The 24,754-nt window shown below is 37.6% G+C and overlaps 1 protein-coding gene across 2 annotated transcripts in view; it reads right to left on the bottom strand.

The window, feature by feature from the left end:
* unc80 (unc-80 homolog (C. elegans)) overlaps positions 1–24,754 on the bottom strand; it is a 72,171-nt gene that overhangs the window by 11,366 nt on the left and 36,051 nt on the right. The window contains exons 24-55 of one of the 2 annotated variants that reach the window (XM_039655719.2): positions 24,501–24,636; positions 24,256–24,389; positions 22,231–22,411; positions 21,921–22,133; positions 19,123–19,223; positions 18,832–19,032; positions 18,014–18,121; positions 17,744–17,882; positions 16,612–16,793; positions 16,329–16,460; positions 16,016–16,202; positions 13,092–13,223; positions 12,822–12,965; positions 12,623–12,723; positions 12,451–12,537; positions 10,626–10,809; positions 10,442–10,536; positions 10,249–10,338; positions 10,045–10,146; positions 9,755–9,935; positions 8,273–8,538; positions 8,035–8,169; positions 7,795–7,933; positions 7,587–7,683; positions 5,569–5,739; positions 5,374–5,466; positions 2,565–2,783; positions 2,288–2,488; positions 1,428–1,551; positions 986–1,111; positions 595–718; positions 41–247 (exon numbers count right to left, since the gene is read on the bottom strand). In XM_039655719.2, the coding sequence (XP_039511653.2) occupies positions 41–247; positions 595–718; positions 986–1,111; positions 1,428–1,551; positions 2,288–2,488; positions 2,565–2,783; positions 5,374–5,466; positions 5,569–5,739; positions 7,587–7,683; positions 7,795–7,933; positions 8,035–8,169; positions 8,273–8,538; positions 9,755–9,935; positions 10,045–10,146; positions 10,249–10,338; positions 10,442–10,536; positions 10,626–10,809; positions 12,451–12,537; positions 12,623–12,723; positions 12,822–12,965; positions 13,092–13,223; positions 16,016–16,202; positions 16,329–16,460; positions 16,612–16,793; positions 17,744–17,882; positions 18,014–18,121; positions 18,832–19,032; positions 19,123–19,223; positions 21,921–22,133; positions 22,231–22,411; positions 24,256–24,389; positions 24,501–24,636 (4,732 nt within the window). Of the gene's footprint in view, positions 1–40; positions 248–594; positions 719–985; positions 1,112–1,427; positions 1,552–2,257; positions 2,489–2,564; positions 2,784–5,373; positions 5,467–5,568; positions 5,740–7,586; positions 7,684–7,794; positions 7,934–8,034; positions 8,170–8,272; positions 8,539–9,754; positions 9,936–10,044; positions 10,147–10,248; positions 10,339–10,441; positions 10,537–10,625; positions 10,810–12,450; positions 12,538–12,622; positions 12,724–12,821; positions 12,966–13,091; positions 13,224–16,015; positions 16,203–16,328; positions 16,461–16,611; positions 16,794–17,743; positions 17,883–18,013; positions 18,122–18,831; positions 19,033–19,122; positions 19,224–21,920; positions 22,134–22,230; positions 22,412–24,255; positions 24,390–24,500; positions 24,637–24,754 lie in introns of both variants that reach the window. The other variant, XM_089133929.1, reaches the window with a different exon arrangement.

Consider the following 24,754-nt stretch of genomic DNA (forward strand, 5'->3'; position numbering starts at 1 on the left):
TTTTACAAATTTTTTTTTTTCCTTTCTAGGGCTCTAGTACCAAGATAAGCTGCCTGGCTGGTGGATTCAGCCAATCCCTCTCTACGCAGGTCTTTCCCAGTGTCCCCTGGGGTGGAGCAGTGGGCAGGGGATGCGTCCAGAACAAAGTTCTTACTGCGGGAGGTGCTGATGATGCGTGGAGGTAACAGGATGTTAATGACGGTCTGCAAAAGTAGAAACACCTCCGGTTGTTCCAGATGAGGGCTGTCTGTGAAGGGAAAACAAACAAACATATTCTAAATGACATCCAATCGCATTATCTCTTTGAGCATATTTAAGGGCCCATTCACACATGCGTTTTTGCAGTTAAAAATGCGAAAGGCAGGTCAGTGGAAAGAAAAAAAAAACATGCAAGGTCTAGAGATGGGTTTTTGAAAACTAGATCGTCGTGTCATGCAAAAGACACTGCAAAAGACACAGGACACGAGAGCAATGCTCAAACATATCCGTCTACATAGAAAAACAACAGAAAAGCATGTGCAGTGGAATGTCAAAATGCACTCTGTGTGAACGGTCCCTAATAGTTTCTGGTTCAATTTGTTTTCTGAGGCAGACCTTTACTTCCTGAGCCCACAGTCAATACAAATGGAATCAAGAGGTTAAGCAGCATGCCCTCTCGTCTCTCCTGATTGGTGAAGGGGGAGATCACATGACTGAGCGGGAAGTCATCCTTTAAAGCCTAGAATTTGAGGAAGACATTAAACATTAGTCCATGAATGCAGGCAAATCTAAGTCAGTGAATTGAAATGAACATTAGAATTATTGGTAGCACTTTATTTTACAGTAAATGCACTTACAATATGGTCAGGTTTAGGGGTAGGTTCAGGGTTAGTACCTAGTTATTACCCAGTTCTTGTAATTACTATAAGTACATAGTATGTGCATGCAGAAAAGGACTGTAAAATAAAGTGCTAACGAAATATCCTTAGGAAGGAATAGACTATACCTGGATCTGCATGGCAACCAAACGCACAACTGCAGTACTGAAGGGAAGGGGAGGAGACAGGTACGGACTCAGATGCAACAAGGGAAGTCCATCTGCCACGCTGGACGGCCCAACAACCCCCATCACCTTAACACACACACACACACACATGTAAACACACACATCACACAGAGCATATAGACAATTTCACAAGATGTAAACAACACTGGTCCAGAAGCACTTCCTGTTTCAGTTTGTAACTGTTTTCTTTATTTCACATGTAAAGAAAACATCTTAAAGATGTTTGTTTAACTTTTTGATTCAGTTTTAAATGTTCTGTTGGTTGTATTTTATCCCAGCTTTTATGTATTGTTAAAAAACTGAAACAGGAAGTGCTTCTGGACCAGTGTTGTTTACATCTTGTGAAATGATCAATTATCAGCAACAGGTGTTTGGGACTCACCAGGTTGACACAGACGTTGATTAGAGATCGCAGGTGAGGGAGGAAGGAGATGATTGGCTGCCGATGAAGTGTCAAACAAATCCCTTCAATCAGGCTGCTAGCCGCCTCCCATTCCACCTGCCGCCTGCAAAAACAACACACGGATATATTATTCTCACACCCTGACAAGATGGACATCAACCAGGTAATATGTTTTCTGCCACTAGTCATTGAATTACGGAGCACCTAAAGTAACACCACCACCCCCCCTCATAAAAAAACCTTCTCATGTGCATTAGAAAGTTCTAGAAGTGCATGAAAAATTAGCGTGCAAACCTTCGCAGGAAATTGTGCTCACAAGTTTATCAGAAACTCTTTGATATGCATGCAAACAAAATCTCTATGCTAAAAATGTAGAAAATGTCACTTTAAGGACTTCTGCCATATATAAATATATCTAAATAATGTAGTATTTTATGTAGAATACTTCTGGTTGTAAGGTTGTAAATGACAACATGCATTTTAATTGGTGTATCGTAATCGTAATATTGTAGTGTTATCTTAAGTATATTGTTTTTCAATACAACATTTCACAAAAACAACCAACCTAAAAGTATTTACACAAATTACTCAAGCAAGAAACAGCATAATTAGATATACTTGTTGCTTTACAACATTTAGCCCACTTCAACTTTATTTCAAAACCACAATGGAGACAATGGAAGACAAACACAACACCAAACCACAAAAGCAGCAGCCATCCATCACATGTAAAAAGATCTGATAGCACTGATAATGCCAGCAGAGCTCCACCAGAGCAGAGAGAAACACAGATCAGTGTGAGCACGTACCTGGTGCACAGAGCCTGGGGGTGAACGCACCTGAGTGTGGGCATTTTATGAATCTTGTTAAACATGCGGTCCAGCCTCTTCAGAATGAGGATGAGGGCGGGACGAATGGCTTCTGTGGACCAATCGGTAATGGGTAACATCTCTGTAATGTAGCGGCGCAGCCCTCTGCTTTCCATGGTCAGTGTGTCATACGGGGCCAATTTGAGTAGGGAGTGGGCGATTTCTGCCAGTCTGTTAAACAAAGGTTTAAGTTATAGAATAATGCTGTGATTTAATTCGAATACTTTTCTAGTAGCTTTTGTTTCACCTCATATGAGACTTGATGTCCAGCAGTTCTAGAGCAGTGACTCTGGGCTCTCCTGCCACGTTCTGCAGGATTTTGAGGCGCGGACCACAATGCTTGTAGAACTCCGTGCAGATGTTAAGCAGAGACTCGCGAGGGCGACGGAACTCTTCACGGGCGATGCGCTCGTCCAGTTCCTCCCTCAATATACCCTGACCCTCCTCCAGCAGGTGCAGGTTATCCCTGCAAAGAGTCAAATTACAGCAATATTTTATTTTTCAATATGCGTTCAGGAAGTGTGGTCATTTTCTGCTTTATTACAGGGTTGCTATGGTAACATTATACAGTAGGTGTCAGCATGGTGCCAAGTGACCTTCTACAGCAACTAGGTGAAGTAGGAAGCTGACATGAGAATGTTGTTTCGAGTGAACAAAACATAAAATATTCCGTTAAAATGACCCAAATGCAATTATTTGATGAAGGTATCCTTTTTAATTCATGAAATAAAATTAAGGCTGAATGGCTCTTATTGCAATGAATCCTGCAAGTGAAACTTGCAAAGTTGCCCCCATTATGCTATAAAGGTTCCTAGTTTTGTTTTGGAGGTCTCCTACAATAGGTTTACACACATCCAATGTCAAAAAAAAAAAAAAAAAATTCATTTTATTATAGTATACATTGGAGCATCACATCTTTTTTCATTGTCTGAAATGGTCTTGAATTTCAGCTTCGGAGGCTTCCTCAGCACGGTGGCACGAAAAGTAACAATGGCGTCAGTTTTACCTTATTAATTCAAGCTTCATTCTTGCAAGGTGCATGCAAAATAGATTTATTTTCACAGCGCAGAAAACTAGCCTGACTTCATCATACTCTTATTCAAGAGAGAATATCAGTCTGAAACTCCTCAGTTGGGCTTTGATTATGAGGCGTGTCATAACCGAACCAGGAAAAAAAAAACCTCGCCACTCATTTGGATAGTCGGTAGACCTACAACCAATCAGAGCAACGCAGTAAGTCAACTCCTTTGCATAGCGCAGTTTTCAAATACAGAACGTAGCCTAACTTTATTTATTTCAGAAGTTAAATAACGAGTGTTGCTTCTTTTACTTACTTGAGTGCCACCAAAGGAGAAACCACAACGACCACAGGCTTTTCATTACGTCCCATCTTCTTAGCGACCGTCAGAGCCAGCTGATAAGTTACACTTTTCCTGAATCATGTAGGAAGGACGCCAAAAATATCTTTCCGATCGACAAATGCCTTGATTGCAGTTCTCTGTTTGTCTATTAAAATGAATGCGCTGTCGATTTATTTTACAAAAGACGCGACAGCGGAATCTATACATCTCAATTCTCCAGCTGCAGTCATCTTTGACAAAGCGCTCTTTGATAACATGATGATTACGTGTCCCTGCAGATCATCTGTCCATCATCGTATAAAGCCCGACCTGGCAATTTGATTGGCCCGTTCATTTTTTGCCTGATCATAATTTCTCCTCAATGGATCGAGTCCAGACCGAACTTCCCGACCAAAAAATGTTGTGGGCGGAGTTCGGGCTGGCATCCAGGCTAGCAGAAAACATTATCTTTCTCTGTCGACAACACAAACCAAACTCTTCAAGACCTCAGCTACAACTGCAGTGTCGAGGGCGGGTCAAAGTACACATTGTTCATGGGCAGCCAATGAAGACTAGGTGGTCATTATGCAGATTTATTACAAATCTACGTAGGTTCGAGCAGGAAGTAAGACTGGAATAACTGATGACTCATTTCAAGAACTCAATTTCAATTTATGACCCGTGCTGGCAAAATGATTTCCAATGAGCAAATTTACTAAAATTAGTTATTGTTATTTTCACATTCTCTATTAAAAAACCTTCAAATGATGAACCTTCAAAAAAAACAAAAAAAAAACAAAAACAAGTTTTCTGAAAGTTCCAAAAAAAAAAAATCACCTAGCAACCATACCATAAAATCACTGGTAATGACACCAAATTTGGCACACACTCAAGTCAAAACCAAATATCTATAGGAAAAATATATATTCAACTTTTTTTTTCCATGATAACATTCATTTAAATCAACATAAAGTTTACCACCACGGGCCACATTTGTCATGCACTTTGATTAATGAAACTTTTCACTTCACTTTACCTTCTCAAACAGCTATAATACACACTACATAAAAGGTAATATCCAAAAAAGCATAACAGGGGAACTTTTAAAAGATTAATATGGTTAGGCACACAGGCATTAATGATTCACTACGGAATTCTGGGCTCTCAAACGACATCTGTGGTTGTAGCGTAAAAATGCAAGTTGTGTTACTAATGCATATATTTATCCATAGCACTGCCCTTCTGAGTGGATGATTCATATGGTTTGAGTTACTGTTACATTGATAACCATTTTAATGCAGATATTACTACAAGATCACTGATTGTGAGAGATGTTTTTCAGATTTATCTCTTGTAGGGCTTTAAGCTCCAGTAGTTCGCAGATCTGCTTAAATTCTGATTCTTCTTTTTTTTCTTTGAAACGTCCTGCCTAAACAAACCAGCTCTGAATAAAAGTCATTATTGTAGGCTTTAAAACTTTTTTTAAAACTTGGGAAGGAAAAGGATTATGTTTTTTTTTGTCTCAAAAATGTAAAATTGGACAGTTTCTCTATGACAATTTATTATTTAGTTTTGATGCCCCAATAAAAAGAAGAAACTGTATGGTCGGTCTTCAAACACTGATCATGACTTGATACACTGTACCATGCTCTTCATACTATTAATGTTTTTTGGTGCACAGACGCATCATATCAAGCCAACTCTATCTGCCCTGACCTGGTGTTTGGTCCTCCAGACATGGTGTGGTTGGCTGTAGTTGCTCCCTTGTGGCCTTGGTCACATCGACTCATCTGAGGTGCGGTCATAGGTCTAGGACACCAACACCATAATAAATTATACATGACAACAGGAAATATCTAGGACTTCAGAGAAGTAGGTAATTACAGTAAAGGCTTTTGTTCTGGGACTGACCGTGTCAATGCCTCCACACTATAGAGCAGAGCCTGCAGAGAGGTGGCCAGAGCAGCTATGGCAGCAATCTCATCCCTTGCTGCAGATGCAGACTCCAGAGTCTGTGTGTTGCCCTTCATCTTCTGCAGGTAACATGGAACCAAAGCCTCCAGAACCATTAGCATTTGCAGACTGACAAAAGAATCAGAGAAACCAAGTTTATTAAAGGTTGGAATACACCTGGAGGCCTTTTCATATCTTAATGGATTTCTAAATAGTTACAGAGAAAAGAGAATATGCATCTTACACTAAAGTGTTTGATCCTTAGTCATTTAATGTTATTACGAACACAACAAAAACATGCGCCTTGATGCTAGCAGACTTAATATCCATCGATCCTCCAGTTATCAGCCAATAATTATTTTAATGTTGTTGCTGATAACTGGCAAATGGCTTTTTTGTCTAAATCAATTGAAAATAAAACATTAAAAACTAAAATAAAATGAAATCTTTGGAATGCAAGTGAATAACATAATTGGGTACCACAACATAAAACTTTACTAAGATTACTTTTTACGCAGTGCTTGAAGTGGGGGGGAAAAGGTGCCGGTACTCTCTTGCATTGGCAAATCATGACATTTGAAATTTTCACAGTGAAAAACAAAACTTGAAAATATTGCTGGTACAACAACAATTTATTGTTATTTATTAACACCATAAATGTATTTAAACAAGTAGTGTGTGTGCGCATTTCTTTAGAAAGAAACTTTCTCTTTTTAGAAGTTTTTCATTATTAAACTTGATTCTTGAAGTTTGTTAAGATTGGAGGTATACAACAATTTCATGTAAATGGTAAACAACAAAAAACAACCAAGAAAACAGCTCTGATGCTGTATTTTCAGTCATACTTCGATATGTTTACAAGACAGCAAACATTTAAAAAAAAAAACTATACTTGGGTTTGATTTGGGCATGTAGGCTACCTGTCTGTGTAGGCTATTACATAAACTAAAAGAAAGCTTATATTCTGACTAGTTTGCTTGTTTTATTTATTTATAAAACATATAGTTTTACCCAAACTGAATAATTAAAACAAGTTTAAATGGCTAAATCTTGTATAAATATTTTTGAGTCTTCATTTTCTTTTCTGATGTAGCCTACTCCAGTTCTTGTTTAAAACACACTAGACATGCAAATTCTGTGCATTTTGGGCACTTTATTATTTATTTTCTCCATCAAAAGTGTGCTTTCACTTTAAATGAGCGTAGCACTATAAAAATAGACTCGGCCCTAACCCCCGCTTTACTGCTGCTCACGCGCCGCCCCTCCGCGCGCTGTGAATGCGCGCTGATCACGCTTGCGGTGGCCACGATCAGCTCCGGTAGCCGTATCGCAGCTGTAACGCGCCACAGATGTGCAGTGTAAATAAGGGGTTAAAACGGCCGTCACACTTTTTCTGTCAGTGGTATATAGAGTACCGGCTACATGCGAGAAGGATGTGAATACCGCCCCACTTCGAGCACTGATTTTACGGTGTTATTAAATTAATAATTTTTTGAAAAATTAACTTTAGGTCAGCAATAAATAACATAACTGTACAAATTAGGTAATTGAGCATGCACACTTATATATCTAATATTGGACAATATATATCCAGTATCGATGGGCATCTAATATCTGCTTAACTGATATGGTTGGATATGAAGAGTTCAGATGCAAAAGCCTCTAAATGCCATTTGAAATTTTCTTCTAAAATGACCATTTTTATCAAACTTGTATATTTAAGTTCAGTAATTTCACTTAAATGACAATTAATAGGTAATCTTCATTGCCATTTAAGTGAAATTACTGAACTTAAATATACAAGCTTGATAAAAATGATCATTTTAGAAGAACATTTCAAATGGCACTTAGAGGCTTTTGCATCTGAACTCTTCATATATATATATATATATATATATATATATATATAGAGAGAGAGAGAGAGAGAGAGAGAGAACATCTCTGAAGAACTTGATTGAAATCTGCAGGTGACAAACCTGCGGTAGGATTCTGGGGCATAAGCAACCACTGTGACACACAGCTTGATGCCTTCACTTATTGAAAAAGCCAGATCCTCATTACCGTAGCAAAAATCTGAAAAAAGAAAACCCAGAACAATAGCAATAGCCAAGCTGAATAGTGTTCACATAAAACAGAGGACGAGGATAGACCTGTATCCTCCAGGAGCCCTGTGTGCCATCTTACCCAGAGAGCGGAGAGGTTTCTCAGCCTTCACCAGCTCCAGAGCATCCAATGAATCTGCAGTCTCTCCCTCTAAAGATACCAGCAGGTCAAAAAGACACTGTGAAGAAACGCCCTTCGAAAGACCAGTACTGGTGCGAGTCTGTAAAAAAGTCAGTTCACACATTCAATCTTTAATTATACTGTAATAACAGTATCTATAAATGAAGGGTAGTTAAAACCATGAAATCTTAAAGCTCTTACAGTGAATTCCAGCAGTGGGGCCACACTAGCAAAGAGCTGCAATATGAATGGTTTACGATGGAGGATATAGAACTGTCTGCAGCAGAACTCAATCCCTCGACGCAACAGTGGGTTACTCTCATAATCCGCGTACGTCTTCAGCAAAGAAAATTAGCAACACAAAACCGAATAAGCATTAAAAAAATGAGAAAACATTCCTAAATCAAAATAAATGAGGAAAATAATGTGTGCTGCTAACCTGGAGCATAGTGGGAAGGATCCATTGATAGCCACTAAGTGAGAAGAGGTGGTTGAAGTGTACAGCTGTGTTGATGGCAGTGGCGCTATATTGCCTGAGGAGGGCACTGTCCTCGGGGTGTAGGAGCAGGGCACCGTTAAACACATTCAGAAATAGCATAATCTCATCACCCCAGGGGTATTCACTGGGCATGCCCAGAAACATCTCCTCCAGCAGTTTGATCCATAGGACCTTGTGTAAAGTGTCTAAACCAAAAAGCTCTTTGCCTAGGAAGGGGGAAATATAAAACACATTATAATGAATATATCAATCATTTATATGAACATACACACATTTTTTTTTACATAATAACTGTAAAGGAGATCATCTAAACATGAACTAATATGAACATAATTATTTAAATGTAACAAGGACTCTAGCGCAAGGGGTATGTACTCATTTTAAATAACAAAATTAAAAAACAATATGAACAAACAAAATGTATAGACAATTACATTTTTCTAAATTATTTTTAAATGAAATGTAATGATCCTTCAAATTATAACTATGTAAGAGATAATCCATGGCTAGCTGTGCATTTTACTATTTTAATGCAATGCGTGGAGGCAAAGAACTTCCCGAAAAGAAATTGCAAAGTGCAATATAATAGTTTAATCCCGTGGATTATTCCACTTCTACCATGATCATTTGCCAGCATTGATAATTAATAGCTGTTATTAACGTTTGCAGCGCAATATTTGACCGAATTGACGGTTACTTATCATGATTTTCCCTGTTCCTGTTTTGCCTGAGTTCTCGTTCATTGTTAGTTGCTATGGTTTTTATCTGAGTTACACACCTGTTCTGTTAATGATCTTCCTTGTGTATTTAAGCCCTTAGTTTTCCTTAGGTATGGGTCTTGCGATAACATTATGTTTAAGTGTGTAGTGCTTATGTTCCTATTGGACATTAATCGTTCATCATCTATCTCTGTAGATTATCTACACTGGAGAGCTTTGACAAATGGAGTAATTTCTCTCGTTTTTAGTTTAAAGTTCTCATGAAATCAAGACTTTTATGAAATGTTGCAGTGTTGCTGATGATTGCGTTTTTAAAAATAGTGTCCACCTGATATTTAATCTAAAACAATAACATGCATGTATTTTTTCTTTCTTTGTTTTTTCTACAATTCAGCATCGTGTCTTGTAATATTGAATTAGTCAAATTTAGCCACCCTTCTAATAGAATGAATAAAGATGTCTTGGATATAATTTAAGATTATAGTCAACCATTAGATGTTTTATATGCCTATTTGTATGGTTAGAAAGGATTAAATTGAACAGGACTTTGAAATTGTCAGGTAATATTGTAAGATGGATGAAATCATCAGAACTTGCCATATTGTGACTTTTTGCGAACTGACACCACTGGTTAAATGGCTGGACTGTTAGTCAAGATGATTAGCTTACGTAAAAGAAGATCAAATTATTTGTTCTCATTTACCTAGAGGCTCATTGAAGAGGGTGAACTCAGCATCAATGGCAGAGCGAGGAAATGAGGGCAGTCGCAGAAGGTCTTCTTGAAGCATGGAGACGTGGGATTGCTTGTGCATGGCAGGCATACGCTGGGTAAGCGAGATGATGAACAAAACTCGGCCAATCTCTTCCAGCTTTCTGGAAAACACCTGAATTTTTTTTTTTTCAAACAAATGATTGGTTATTTGTGCTACATTTTTCTTAATTTCATTATGTGCAAAAACACTTTCTCCCTTGAATAAGATTCACAAAGCACACCTGTTTCTGAATGAGCTCTTGACCCTTCTCTGGAAGCATATGAACCAGGTTGAGCTGAGGAGACACTGATCTTCTGAAAGGGTAGATGTCTCGCACATAGGTCTGACGTAGAGATGCATATCAAATTTCAGCCGAAATACAAACAAAAATACAAACACATTTTTTTTTTGAAATATCTAGATCTGTTAGAAAACTATAACCCACCTTGGCATAGTGGATAAGGTTCCAACGTTTATCCATTAGAAAATAGTTAGCAGATCGAGCCTCTGGTATATTGAAGAACTCTAAACACTCCTGGCATGAAGATAAAGGCAAAAAAAGGGGGAAAGGTTGTTAAATTGTGAAAATATAGCAACATCATGTCCATATTGAACAAATCTACAGCTATTACAATGACCTTTAAGAGAGCTTCAAACTGGGTGTCTTCATGCACTGGTAACTGGGTAGGAATGTCGCACTCATTCTGTCCATGAACGACCAGGGTTTTGGTTCCTAGGAACATAATTACAGGTTCAGTTTTGAACATGAACAGGACACTAGTAAACTTATTTTCTGTATGGAGCGTAGCTGAAATATGCAACCTGGCATGGAGGCAGTAACCAGAAGCTTGACCTCACACTGTTCTTTCTTCATAGTCTGTTTAAGGTCTTTGAAAAAGAGCCCTTCTACATAACCCACCACCTCCCACAGAAAGGTCAATGTGGCTGATATGGCATCCATACCCCACTCACAGGGAGTCCTTACGAAATACATGATCAAGCCCACCTTGGAAAAAATGAGAAAAATATCAGGTTTCACATTTCTAGTATGAGACCCAGATCTGTGCAATGAGATCCCTGAATCTCAATCCTTCACTCTAAAAGGGATAGGTCACCTAAAAAGGAAGATTCTGTCATCATTTACTCACCCGTACATGTATGTCGTTTCAGACCTTTGTTAATCTTCAAAACACAAGTTTAGATATTTTTAATGAAATTTGAGAGGTTTCTGTCCCTCCATTGATAGTCCAGAGTCCAGATAACCAAAACATAGAACAGGGGTCCCCAACGGGCGGACCGGACCTCTAAACATTTTTGTTAAAAAGTTTTAGAAAAAAAAAAAAAATGAATTTTTACCGAGAGCAATTTTTGAACAGGCGTGCGCGCGGGCAGTTATGTAAGTGTCAGGTCCTTTTCAAGAGCCGGGGTCTGGAGAGATCCCAAACTTTGGCTTGTACACACATTACTATGATATTCGTGAATTGATTATTATGGCTTTGTCAAAAATTAGAAAAGTGGCCGCATCTTTCGAGATGAGTGGACTGAAGTGTACGCGTTCATTTTTGCCTTCATCGAGCTCTACGAGGCCCGTGTGTCTTATTTGTAAGTGGAAACATCAAGCGGCATTTCGAGACAAGACACAACTTTCAATGAAAATTATCTGCCAATAAAAATTATGCTTCCTGTTGCTGTTATTGATGTTGAAAGGTTTGAAATTTTTGCACTAAAACGAAATAATACTTAATTTCAACAAAATTGAAAAAAATACATTTAAAGATAAAGATTTTATTGTCAAAGATTTTGTCAATTTGTTGACATGGTTACAATTTAAAAAAATTTAATAAAATGAAAGAACTTATTTTGCCGGGTGTTTTTGCATGTCCGGACCCTCGTTTACTGGGCTCATCAGGTTAGTGGACCTCTTGCCAGTTTAGTTGGGAACCCCTGACATAGAAGATCCAAAAAGGTTAGAAAGGCACCATAAAATAAATCCATATGAATCAAAGTCTTATGAAAAAATGTGATCACTTTTTACAAGTACAGATTTAAATTAGGCTTTTATTCACATATAAACACACATACATAGAGCGTATATCACATATGGCATACGTGAACGATCAAACGAGAACCAATGAGGTTTTTCTAGCATGTAGTGCATGCACAAGCTTCCATGTTTACTATATGTGATGCGCTCTATGTATGTGTTTAAACGTGAATAAAGGACTAAATTAAATCTGTTCATCATATAAAGTGATCGTATCTCTTCACAAGACTTCATATGGATTCGTTTTACCTTTCTGAACTTTTTGAGCTGGTTTCATTCTTCTTAATTTTTGCTTTGAAGAATAGCCAAAGTCTTCTGGGTTTGGAATGATATAAGGGTAAGTAAATTATGACAAAATTTTCTTTTTGGATAAACTATCCCAAACAAAGATTCTTAAATGCTACTTTGTGTGAAAAACGTTTAACATTTTCTGTAATATAAAAGTGTGCTGTACTCTATAAAAATAATTTTATATAAGGTTCCCTGTGACACAAAGAAAAATGGTTTCTAGAATCCAAAATGGTTCTTCTATGGCATTGCTGTAAGCCCCTTTTTTGGTTCTTTCTGCCAGTTGGTGTTCTTTTCTTCATTCTTAAGTCTCACCAGATAGTTGAAAAGAATGTGCGAGGTCTGTGCAGGCAAATCTCCAATGTTAAGAAGCAGTTTCCTCAGCATGTACATCAGCTCATCCTGAGAACAATAACCATGTTGCATCATATAACAGCAAACGTTCATCTTTAATTCTCTGAAAGAATGACTACTTAAGTGGTCTTACCTGTCTGTTACTGACTGTGAGTTTCTCCAGGAAGTGTCTAAGAACCAATGCTGGATCTTCAATCAGGCAGTTCCACAAGACCTGCTGAGCAACAGCACATACTGTGGAAACACAAAGCAAAGAAACAAAGTAGTAGTGTGAGGGTCTAAGAGAACAGTGGGTAAAATGGTTTGTCGGAAGATTCTTCTTTGCCTCTCACCTGCAACTCCATCTTCCCGAACTCCACCATCTTCCATCAGGTGCACAATGGGCAGCACGGCAGCACATATGCATGGTGGGAAAACAGCCTGGGGTGGCTGCAGCATGTGGTGTGTTGGTGTGAGTTCTGTTGTGTTCTCATCATCTTGTAAGGTAAAACAAACCAGATGAATAGCAAACAATAAAATCAATATGATTAATGACTTTACTCCTAAATCTGTTGTAAATACGGAGAAGGTGAACTGGTTGGTAAGTCCAGAACGCAGCTTACCTTCAGCACTGACCACTGAGCGCACTGACCACACGGAGCCTCTGCGAAAGGAGTAGTTTCTGTGAGAGTTACTGGAGGCACAGGAAGGGCTGACGGACAGACGGCGTGACGTAAGGTTCATCACATCTTCTACTGACAAAAAGGATACCAAATATTACATTTGGACATAATTAGCTCATCTCTATGAACATGTTCTGAAAACCCATATTTCAGGATTGATCACTGGGCTTAAAGGAGTAGTTCACTTTTTAAAAACTTTTTCTGATAATTTACTCTCCCCCATGTCATCCAATATGTCCATGTCCTTCTTTCTTCAGTCAAAAAGAAATTAAGGTTTTTGATGAAAACATTCCAGGATTTTCTCAATATAATGGACTTCATTGGGAACCAAACGGTTCAAGGTCCAAATGAAAGTTTCAATGCAGCTTCAAAGAGCTTTAAACAACACCAGACAATGAATAAGTGTCTTATCTAGGACCCTTCGAGTCATGACTCGAAAAAAGATTTAATTTTGATGAACGAGTTTGAACAGGAGAGTCACGAATGCTCATCACAGAACAGAGAGCGGCGAGCATTTGTGCTTATTAAACTTTAACTTTTTTATTTAGTTTTTAAATGGGCGATCGTTTCACTAGTTAAGACCCTTATTCATCGTCTGGTGTCGTTTAAAGCCCTTTGAAGCTGCACTGAAACTCTCATTTGGACCTTAACCGTTTGGTTCCCATAGAAGTCCTATATATTGAGAAAATCCTGGAATGTTTTCATCAAAAACCTTAATTTCTTTTTGACTGAAGAGAGAAAGACGTGAACATATTGGATGACATGGGGGTGAGTAAATTATCAACAATTTAAAAAAAAAAGTGAACTACTCTTTTAAAGTGATATCAGTGTTTCAAAATTTAAAGAAGTCATGTCATTCATTGTTGACTTTTTATTATTTAAATTTTGATGAAGTCCATCTATAGATTTTATATTTAATTACCACCTTCTACTCTAGAAAAAAGGCTTGTTTAATTCAAAGTCTATGTAAATACACTTTAAACTGTCCATGCGGTATTCACACACAATCTGTGGATTTGCCGTTGAGTCTAATTTATTTTTTAATCATTCAGTAAACAGTCTATGCTCAAACAGTTCTGAAATTAAACCTGGTTAAAACATTTGGTAACACTTTATTTCGATAGTCCACTTTAGACCATCATTTTTTCTACTAACTATAAGTAACTACTAACCATATTTTTTCTACTAACTATAAGTAACTTTGCAGCTACATGTCAACTAACTGTCATTAGAGGATTAGTAGACTGTCTGCTTAATATCTGCTAACACTTTATTTTGTTGGTCCCCCAACATACCTTCTAGTACTGACTATACATAACTTGGCAACTACAAGTAAACTTATTCTCCTAACTCGAACTTAATAGTCTCCTGCAGTCGACTAATAATCTAATGAGAGTTAGTTGACGTAGTTGTAAATTAACTTTACTAGTTACTAAAATGTCTAAAGTGGACTATCGAAAGGTGTAACCAAAAAACTCAGCAGCTCATTTCTAATGTTGGGACTTTTTATATGCAGAGTTGCAGGAATTTCAGTGGAATTTGTATAAAGCATTTCTCACACAGAATTCACTTTCAAACCGAGAGGCTATTTCAGCTATCCAAGACCAAGTCCTGTCTACTTGAATGGGGGGATTCCTGTAATCTCAATAACTGCTTGTCAAATTCACATTTAAATAACATATTTCAAATCAGCAACATGAACTGTCCCATAAATTGTTAACTAGCATTAAAAGGCTGGACCAGCAATACTGCGCAAAGCGCGTGTTTCAGAACACTGACTGAGAAGAGATTCTGATGGCAGGTGCAGTGATGCTATGACTTTACCAATCATCGACTGGCTCTTTTATTTAGAAGGCGGATTTTTTTGTCGTCACTTTATATTAGGTGTCTTTAACTACTAGACACTTGCATAAAAAACAGGTAAAATGCACTTATTGTGTTCATGTTGTATTGTAAAACACGTTTGCCTCTATTGACTTGGGATTTGGGTAAAAGTTAGGGACAGGTTTGGTATGGTAAGGTTCAAGGGTTAGTTAAAGGGATACTCCACTTTTTTTGGAAATAGGCTCATTTTACAACTCCCCCAGAGTTAAACAGTTGAGTTTTTACCATTTTTGAATCTATTCAACCGATTTTCTTATATTTAGAAGAATATCAGTAACCAGACAGTTTCTTGTCTCATTGACTTCCATAGTATATATTTTTTCCTACTATGGAAGTCAATGAGACCAGAAACTCTGGTTACTGATATTCTTCTAAATATAAGAAAATCGGCTGAATGGATTCGAAAACGTGTAACCCAAATGCAAACCCCTGAGGGAGTTGTAAAATGAGTCTATTTCCAAAAAAAGTGGAGGATCCCGGGGTAGTATCAGCCTCAGACGTCACGCCCACAGATATGTGCATATGGCTTGCACTTTTCTGAAAACACTTCAGGAGTTTCGAAGTCGCGATCTGATTCTACAGAATGTCCAGGAGATGTGTGTCTTGGGTTCTTTATCGGTCCACGTTGTGTTTACAATTTTGACAATGAGCACTGGATTTTCTTATGTATGTGAAGTTTGTGGCTCCATTAAACATGACGCGGAACAAAACGAACTGTGATTGCGTTACATGTCAGTCAAACGTCCTCTTAGGCAGTCCTTGACCAAGAGATGCTGTCAGTCTGAAGGTCTGGCAACAATTACAACAATTAATTGCAGATGTAATTACATGCAGGTGTTTTTCAAATATAAGTACAGTGTGACATCATATATGTACACATTACGTGTATTGTATCAAATGACTAATTTAAATGAAACTCTTTTATCTGAAAAAACCAGATATGATATAACCCTAACTAGTACAGCACAGAAATGACACACCCTCTTCTTCCTGCTCGGGCGGGGGACTACATGTAGGCTCATAGCAGGCCTCTTGAGCAATCGGGATGGCCGTGATGATGCTGGCCTCACGACCGAGCCTCCTCTTCTCTTCCTCCTGCTGCATGTTCTTCAGGATGTGCTCTGCCCGTTGGTGAGAACGAGACACTGCACGTGCCGAGAATGATTTCTGAAATGTACAGGGAGCAGTGAAAGAACTGAGTGGCTAATAAGGAAATATCATCTGTAAAATTTGTGCATAACCATTTTGCCTTAAGGCAGGATATGTTTGGTGTGGTGGGCCACTAAAACCTACAGACTGATCTTCACTAATTGCATCCGGAACAGTGCCTGCATTAACAGGAACCCATGGGGGGTCAAATATGGGCACACAGGGCATTCCCAGGATAGGAGAGGGCAGCGTGAAGTTAATGCTGGGTGGAGGAATCTATGAAACAACATGCACGCAGAGAGAGAGACTGAAATAGTTTTTTTTTAAATATTGACAATAATGATATTGTAAGGATGTAAAACAAAATAACAACAAAGAAGAATATGCATAGAAAATGCACTGTCAATTGTTTTTCCATAAATAATACCTTAAAAATCTGCTGAGCCCCCTCTTCCATCCGAGGCCACACTTGGTAACGGAATCTCCAGACAGTGTAGAATTTCAAAATGGAGTTAATTCTCTGACACGCTTCCTGGTGGTGAAATTCAGCCATCATCATCTCGGTCACTCCATCCGGCACCTTCACCGCGCACAGCAGGAACAGGGCAGCTGTGTGTGTTTGTATGATAATAATTAGTGTATACAGAGAGAGACGCATATACCTGCTCCCTTCCAAACCCTAGGGAGTTCTACATTCTATATATAGGCAGCAACCTTTTAAGGCAGCATCCTAACCAAAATGTCAACAGCCACATGTGGCAAACTCTTACAGTTCCAGATTGCAACAAAATTTGATGTTGCTGCATTTGATACTTTTATAATTAGCACAATTATAAGAGCACAGTTTGATACTATCAGCACAAAAAAGGCATACACGGAACCTACTAGGTGACCTAGAATATTTTTAGTTACATTATATAAATAATTAGATTTTATTCGTATAGCAGTTATAGAATTTCTAGAAAAACTAATTTCTACTGATACTTTCCAAGCACTGAGAATACCTATATAAAATATTGTTAAAATTAAGCTTTAGTCAGGTAAAGCTTCATTTAAAATAAAATTTAAAGTTGGTGTGAAAATGAAGTTGCAGTAGTCTTTTCTTTCCTATTGTGATGTACATCCAAGTGAATCTTCTAAAAAAAAACTTGACTTGATTTTGTCTAACCAGAATTGAATGGATTATTGTCATTTGTTGCCAGTAAACATGTCATCAAAGAAGAGAAGTTATTTTGATTATTAAGGCACATTAATTAAAAAAAATATTAATGTGCATGGATAAATTATTTATAATAAATATTTATATTATATTATGACATACTGTATATATATATATATATATTTATTTTTATTTTTTGTTTCTTCATTGTAACTTTAATGGTGTCCAAAATACATACTAAGTTGGCTGCCCACTTTGGTTTGAAACATGGTCATCAACATCACAGAATAGGAATAAAATCCCCTAGCTATAAAATAAAACGCTGTCACAGAGCTATTAGTTAGTTAGCCTTTGAAATGAAACTGAGTAGATTCCACAGCAAGGGAGGAGCCAGACAGACCTGCAGCTGCAGCCATATGCTCATCCACACTCAGCAGGAGCTCCCATGCTGCAGGCAGAATGTCTCCATACATGTCCTCAGTCAGGATAGGGGCTGCTTTTATGAGCAAGGACAGAGGGGCTGGAGACAGGCTCATTACCTAAAAAAACAAAACAAAAAAAAACAGAATATAGACTTAGTTAGTAGTGTTAAGTATGCTATGCACTTGGAACAATAGCAACAGCGTGTACACCAGTAAAGTTCTCTGTGTAGTGGACAGAAAGGAGAGACCTGGTTGCGGATGTACTTTAGCATGCCAGTGTCTTTTTTCCCCTCAGCACTGTTGTCAGTGGGGCGTCTTTTCATGGATGGGGTCCGGAGGCAGGATTTGTCTGAACACTGAAACAAAAAAGGGCAACACTTTATTTTGTTGGTCTCTTTTGAACATTCTGTTGACTATAAATAACTTTGCAACTTACGTAGGCTTAAAGCCTGCTTAATATCTGCAAAAAACTTATTGTGATGGACCTCCAACAGACAATCTACTGACTATAAGTAACTTTGCAACTACATTTCAACTTATTCTAACCCTTCCAGTCTACTAATACTCTACTAACACTCTAATGAGATTTAGTAGACATGTAGGTACAACGTTACATATGGTCAACAGAATGCGTTAAAGGGGCCATAAAAAATTAGGTGAAACCCAAAAAGCAATTATACTCTGTACTTGGGCAAACTGATCTAAGAGGGCTCAGTTAGGTTGTCCCTGGTTGTCAACACATACTCTACAGTGCCAAAGCGAGATCTGTATTTACTTAGGTGGAATGAATATCTTTACACTGCAATGACAATTGGATAAATAATGTTAGAAGATTGACTTATTTTTGTATTTAGTATTCTAAAATATTACTGTCTTAATAAATCTTTGAAGTCATTGAATCATTTCAATTTAGTTCTATCAAAAGGATTGATTCATTCATGAATGAAGCAAGTGAATGGGTAATTAAATAACAACAACAACAACAACAACAACAAATCTATCTAGTTTTATGTTTCTAGAATGCTAGTTTGTTGGGGACCCTCTCGCACTGAATATTTTTAACCACCTCTTTGCTTTTTTTGGCACGGCCGCTGATATTGCCAGTGGCGCTGTTCTCTTTCAGGCTGTCTACTGTCTCTCCGTATAAAAGTTTGATGGCACGGACGAGCCGAGCGCAGGAACGGCTGTGGTGCTGATAGCAGCGAGGGTGGCAGAAATCCACATGAGTGCAGATGAAACTCTGCTGGTTGCACAGCAGAATCATAATCTGGAAGTTAAAAAAGAGGAGCATGAGAAACAAATATCACACACAATTATAATAGTTCACACAGAGAATAGTCAGAATGCTGGCACTTACGTGCAGCCATGACATGTTGCGATGGTAGTTGTCCTCCACACCCCCTGTGCTGCCAGGACCTTCAGGTTCAATGCTTGGCTCGCTAGCGCTCCAAGGACTTCCTAAACAGATAACGCATAGACTCATTTTTTTGAATGTGTTGTACATTTTTTGTTTACTTATGTTATGTACAGGAAAGGCATTATCTGAAAATGCAAATTTGTATAGTATCTGTGACAAAACATTTACTTTCCAAATATGACTTGTATAATTCATTAAATTATTTATTATTTAATTTTTATCATGATCTTTACGTAAATCAAGCAAAAAATTCTAAAACAAAGGTTTGTAAAAAAAACAAGATTTAGCTTTAGCTTTTTCTTTACAGGGCACTGCTTTTACTTAGAAAGAAAATTGCTCTTATTTTTATTTATTTATTTTATTATTATTATTTTTAGAAATTTAACCCCTCCTTTACCTCATACACTGCATACAGAAATATATCTCTCACCCTGAAGGTTAAAAACCACAGCACAAACATTAAAAAAAAAAAGTGGAAAATATGTATGATATCATAGTTCAATTTAACTCTTCTTGACAGGCTTAGATTTCTGAGACTCTGAGAAATAAAATAACTGCAAAATACAGTAGCCATCCAATTTAAACTCCCATTACAACCCTATCATACAACCGGCCCAATGCAGCACCAGGCGAGACATGTTTTTTGGTGTCTTTTGCTAGTTTCAGCCCAACTTTTTCACATCCTGCGCCATGTTGTTTAAATAGCAAATATGTGCGCCCATGGGCATGCTGGTCTGAAAACGATTTCAGGCGCAATAATGAAATAGACTGCGCAATTGACCAACAAAAACCTGGTCTAAAGTCAATGGTTCAGAATTTTAAAGCACGTGTGTTAGTAAAATGAGCCTATACGCGGGTGCACAACTGTATTGTACACTGTGCTTATTGCACACAAAAGGATGCGCAGTAGCACACAAACTAGCCAAATATTAAAGGGGACATATCATGCAAAATCCACTTTTTTAGCCCTTAAATGCATTTTGTTGTATATTTGGAGTGTTTGTAAGTACAGAAAAGATGAAATTATTCTCTTCAGGTGCTTCGTTTATATCTTTATATTCTGTTTTGGTCATATTTTTCAACCTGTTCAGATTTTTCTGCTCTCTATGACGTTTTTTGAGCAAGTGCGTCACCGTATTTGCAGCGGAACTGCAACACTTCGAGCAATCCGCCATTATTATTTCTCGCTCCGATTTTGTAGTCCGAGCTCAATGATGCAGAAGTTACGAGAGGGCAAGTCAAAATGTTCGCTTGTTGGATGTACGTTAGTGACCTGAAGCACTTCAAGGATTCCCACTTCAACAACCTCCGCCAGTATAAAGAAGGGTTTGTAGATTGACTTCGTCTGAATGAGAGGTAAATTCCTTCTATCTTTGGAGACGACGAACAGAGCATTTCGATAAGCTGTAAATATCGTTAATAAAAATAAAGTACTTTACTTTCTTAAAACACATGGTGGTCATGGTTTAGCAGTACTTTTGTCTTTCTTTGTTTTTGTTTTGAAGTAACGTTACACGTCTGCAGTATTATTGTTCTTGAGTTTCATCAATGGTCATTTAGCTGCGTTGTTTTCTGATGCTTTTCTAAACGTAACATATTGTCAATACAGATTTTTTTGTGGTAAGATTAGACCGTAGTCATTTATCTTGTCAGTGTGCTTGTTTTAACAAGAGAAATAGTCGACTTTCACTAATAACACAAAACAGTTAACTCACATACCAATATATCCATATGAAAAAGTGGTTGTTCTGCAGGTTCGTCGTCGTCTTTATCAACTCGCTCGCTCTGGCTCGAATATGTAAGGCTTGATGGACAAGTCTTCTGTTGTTGACATTTTATTAACGTGTGAATAAAAATGATCTTTGAAGGTATCGTATATTATCGTATATCTCTAATCAAACTACAATAATGGCCGAACGTGGGGAGTTGAACTGACCGTGAACTCATCGACCTGGAGAGCGGGCGGTGTATGACGCATCTCCTTTTTATTTAAAGGGGACGCTTTGAAACGGGTCGCTCAAAGACGCACATCAGAAAAGGGGTAGAAAAGGGGCCTGTGGAGCTACAATAATGAGGAATTCAGACCCAAGCATTGCAGTTATGTTTTATATAGACCACAACGGTATGATTTATATGTAAAAATGAATGATTTAAAAGCATGATATGTACCTTTAAAAATAAAAGGATTACTAAGTAAAAAGGTTAATATTGTGTACATAAAGATATGGTGGAATCAGGCTTGTCCCGTAGATGGTCTGCTAGCGCTTTAACCATAGGCTTTGACCTTGAGCAAGAGCAGATCCGTTTACTCTCTGGAGACGGGTTCAGTCTTTCTGCACCACTGAATCTTATAACCCACTGAAAACTCTTAACTGGTTTATAAAAAATGCAATTCTTCATTTAGAAATGATAAATTGATCATTAATAAAGGATGAAAATAAAATTTTTAAACAAATTATAGATATGCTTTTAAATCAAGAAGAAAGTATTTATAGTGTATTTATAAACTGCTTATTAATTTATATTAATGCTTTATGAATGATGAATTAACCGTTTACTCATGCTTAACTAATGATTATTAGCGTGTAGTTATTATAAACTGTTACCCATTTTTCTTTTATTCCGTAAAGTTTATTATTGACGCCATTATTAATGTCTTTCTAAAAAATTTATTCTGCTTTGGTCGTTTATGTAATAATAAAATAACTTCGTATAGGGCTGGAGAAATATTGTCTGACCTATATCAGTGACAGTATCTCTACTCTGGGAGAGCAGCCGCTCCGAATCCACATCATTCTCAGACTCAGAGTCCTGTCTGGACATCTTAGTGCTTTTCAGACTCCCTGCTCGGCGGATAGAAGACAAAGAGCCTCCTTTCTTGATTCGGAAACTCCTTGCTCCTTTAATCTGTAGCAAACGAGAGCCACCAATACGGATTTTCCTTATCGGAGCTGGGGAGAGGGGATGAGACAAAATAAAAATGATAAATCATATTTTCAGCCTCTATCAAATATGTACATGCAGAGAATTATTCCTTTTTCATTTTACCCAGTGGCTCTTGTGATGATTTCTTCTCCTCACAGCCAGTGTCAGACTTGAGGGTGTGGCTGCTGCTATTCAAAGAATCGTGTCCGTCTTCATCATCCAGGATTCCTGCAAAGCTGATCTTCCTCTCATAGCGGTGACGGCCAAGCTCAGGGTCCAGACGCAAGCGGCAGCTCTCTAAATCCTATAGGAGCCAAAAGACAAGCTTGTTTTGGGAATTGTTTAACTGTGTGATGCAAGTCAGTCAAGGAAATGCATACACCAGGGATGTGCACTATTAAGAATGGAATGGAGAGATTTAAATTCCAAATTCATTTCCTGCATTTGAAATACAGGTCACACTTTAGATTTGGGTCCAATACCGAAATATGCATTTACATAATATTTAATAAATTAACTTTCACTTAATTTCCCAGACTGCATTACCCAGAATTTCCTTCTAATAAAATTCTGTAAATGTATCTTCCTGTCATTCCATTTCAACATTTTTTGTAGTAGACAACTGAATTTAAATTCCAAATAATGGACTGAAAAGGGAGACAAATCTTTAATTCTAAACTTTCTGCCATAAATTCCTATTTTTATAAAAAATTCCAGACATGTTAATCGTGAAGCCCCACACAAGATATATGGAAGATATTGTGGCCATAAATGAAGGATTTGTTCTCATGATATTAATTCATGGCCACGTTTATCAATTATTTCGCCCGTTTTAGTAAAAACATGGCCAAGTTGTACTAATTTGTAGAGTAAAACTCAATTTAGTTAAATCATACACGTGATGTACTAATTTGTTCCCTCATTTGAATGCAACTAAAACAAGAGAACCAATAAGTACAACATGGCTAAGTTTTAACTAAAATAATTTGTGGGATTTAAAGGGGTGGTCACACACCACTTTTCATTACATTGACTTCCATTTAAATGCATAAAATTGCAAGAGATTGCAATGCATTTAGCTGCATTCAAAAGTTTGGTGACTAATAGAAGATTGATATGCCACAGCTTGACCTTTTAGCTGAATTAAAAGAACACAAACTTTAAATCTGCAGGATTGCAGTAAAGTGAAGCAGATTGCATATTTTTACTATTTTTATGCATTAAACGTATTGGGGTTTTTTTAAAAAAGAAACATTTTGCGACCATTCCAGTGTCCATAGAAATTTTGCATGCTCTCAGTCTAGTGTGACAGCAGTTTAATTCCTAATTTGTGTGCACAAAATCCTGTTTTTCCCCTTGCATGTTTTACTGTCTCATCATTTACTGTCTCATCATTTACTCACCCTCTTGCCCTCTTACCATGACTTTCTTTCTTCAAATGAACACAAACTTTTGATTTTTTAGAAAAATAATCCATCTCTGTGAGTTCATATTATACAAGTAGATAGGTCTCTAAAAGTTGACACTTCAAAAACAATGCTAAACGAACACGACGGTAATCCATACGACCCCAGTTGATGAATCGATGTCTTCTGAAGTGAAATGATAGGTGTGTAAGTGTGTTGTGAAACTCCGGTGACCATCTCCTTGATGGAGAAGTGACCATCCTTCACAACATAAGCTAATAAGTTTAAAATATTTTTAAAAATGTTAGTATTTTCAACAACAAACCTATCATTTCTATTAACATTGATTGACCCATTAACTAGGGTCATATAGATTACCATTGTGTTTGTTTGCGTGTTTTTTGAAGCCTCGACTTTGAGAGAACCATCAACTTGCATTACATGGACAAAGATTTTTCAAAAATATCTGAAGAAAAAAAAAAAGTCTTAAATATCTGTAATGACATAAGGGTGAGAAAATGATGAGAGAACTTTCATTTTTGGGTGAACCATCCCTTTAATCGAGTCACATGAATGAATCTAGGGTGCGTTTCCCGAAAGCATCGTTAGCCAACTATGGTCGCAAGTTGGTCACAATTTCCATTGAACTCTATTGGTAACGACGGAACTTGCGACAATAGTTGGCTAACGATGCTTTCGGGAAACGCACCCCTGGTCAGAGGGAGACACTACCAAAACTGACCACAAGGGGCTCTGTTCGGGGTCTGGGGAGACAGGGAAAAGTCTCCCGCAGGAAAGTGGTGATCTCCAGAAGCAGCTGACAAGCAGCCATCTTCAGAGCAAAAGGGCAGCCACACTTTGTAGGGTTGACGGTGTCTGTTGAAAGAATCATAAAAAATAAAAAAAATAGCTAAATGCCAAAGTATTATATTGGTTATGAACATCATCTGTTTGTTTAATCTGAATTCATGTCATTTTCACTCATACTGTCATCCAGATAGTCTTCCTCCTCATCCTCCTTTTTCACACGCCTCTTGCTCTCCTCATCATAGATAAAACCCAAGATGTTGGCTGGACTCTCACTGTCTGAATGGCAAATTTCACTCAGCCGAGTGCCTATCGCCTTTTTGAAGATACAGTACATATATCAGATGTAACCAAATACCATGAATGCATTTTTTTAAAAAATGATGTAAGAAGGTTTTCTGCAGGAAAGGCAAAATTTGCATATTTTTCAGATT

Source organism: Pimephales promelas, chromosome 8 (assembly GCF_988280905.1).
Source record: "Pimephales promelas chromosome 8, fPimPro1.hap1.1, whole genome shotgun sequence".
NCBI lineage: Eukaryota > Metazoa > Chordata > Actinopteri > Cypriniformes > Leuciscidae > Pimephales > Pimephales promelas.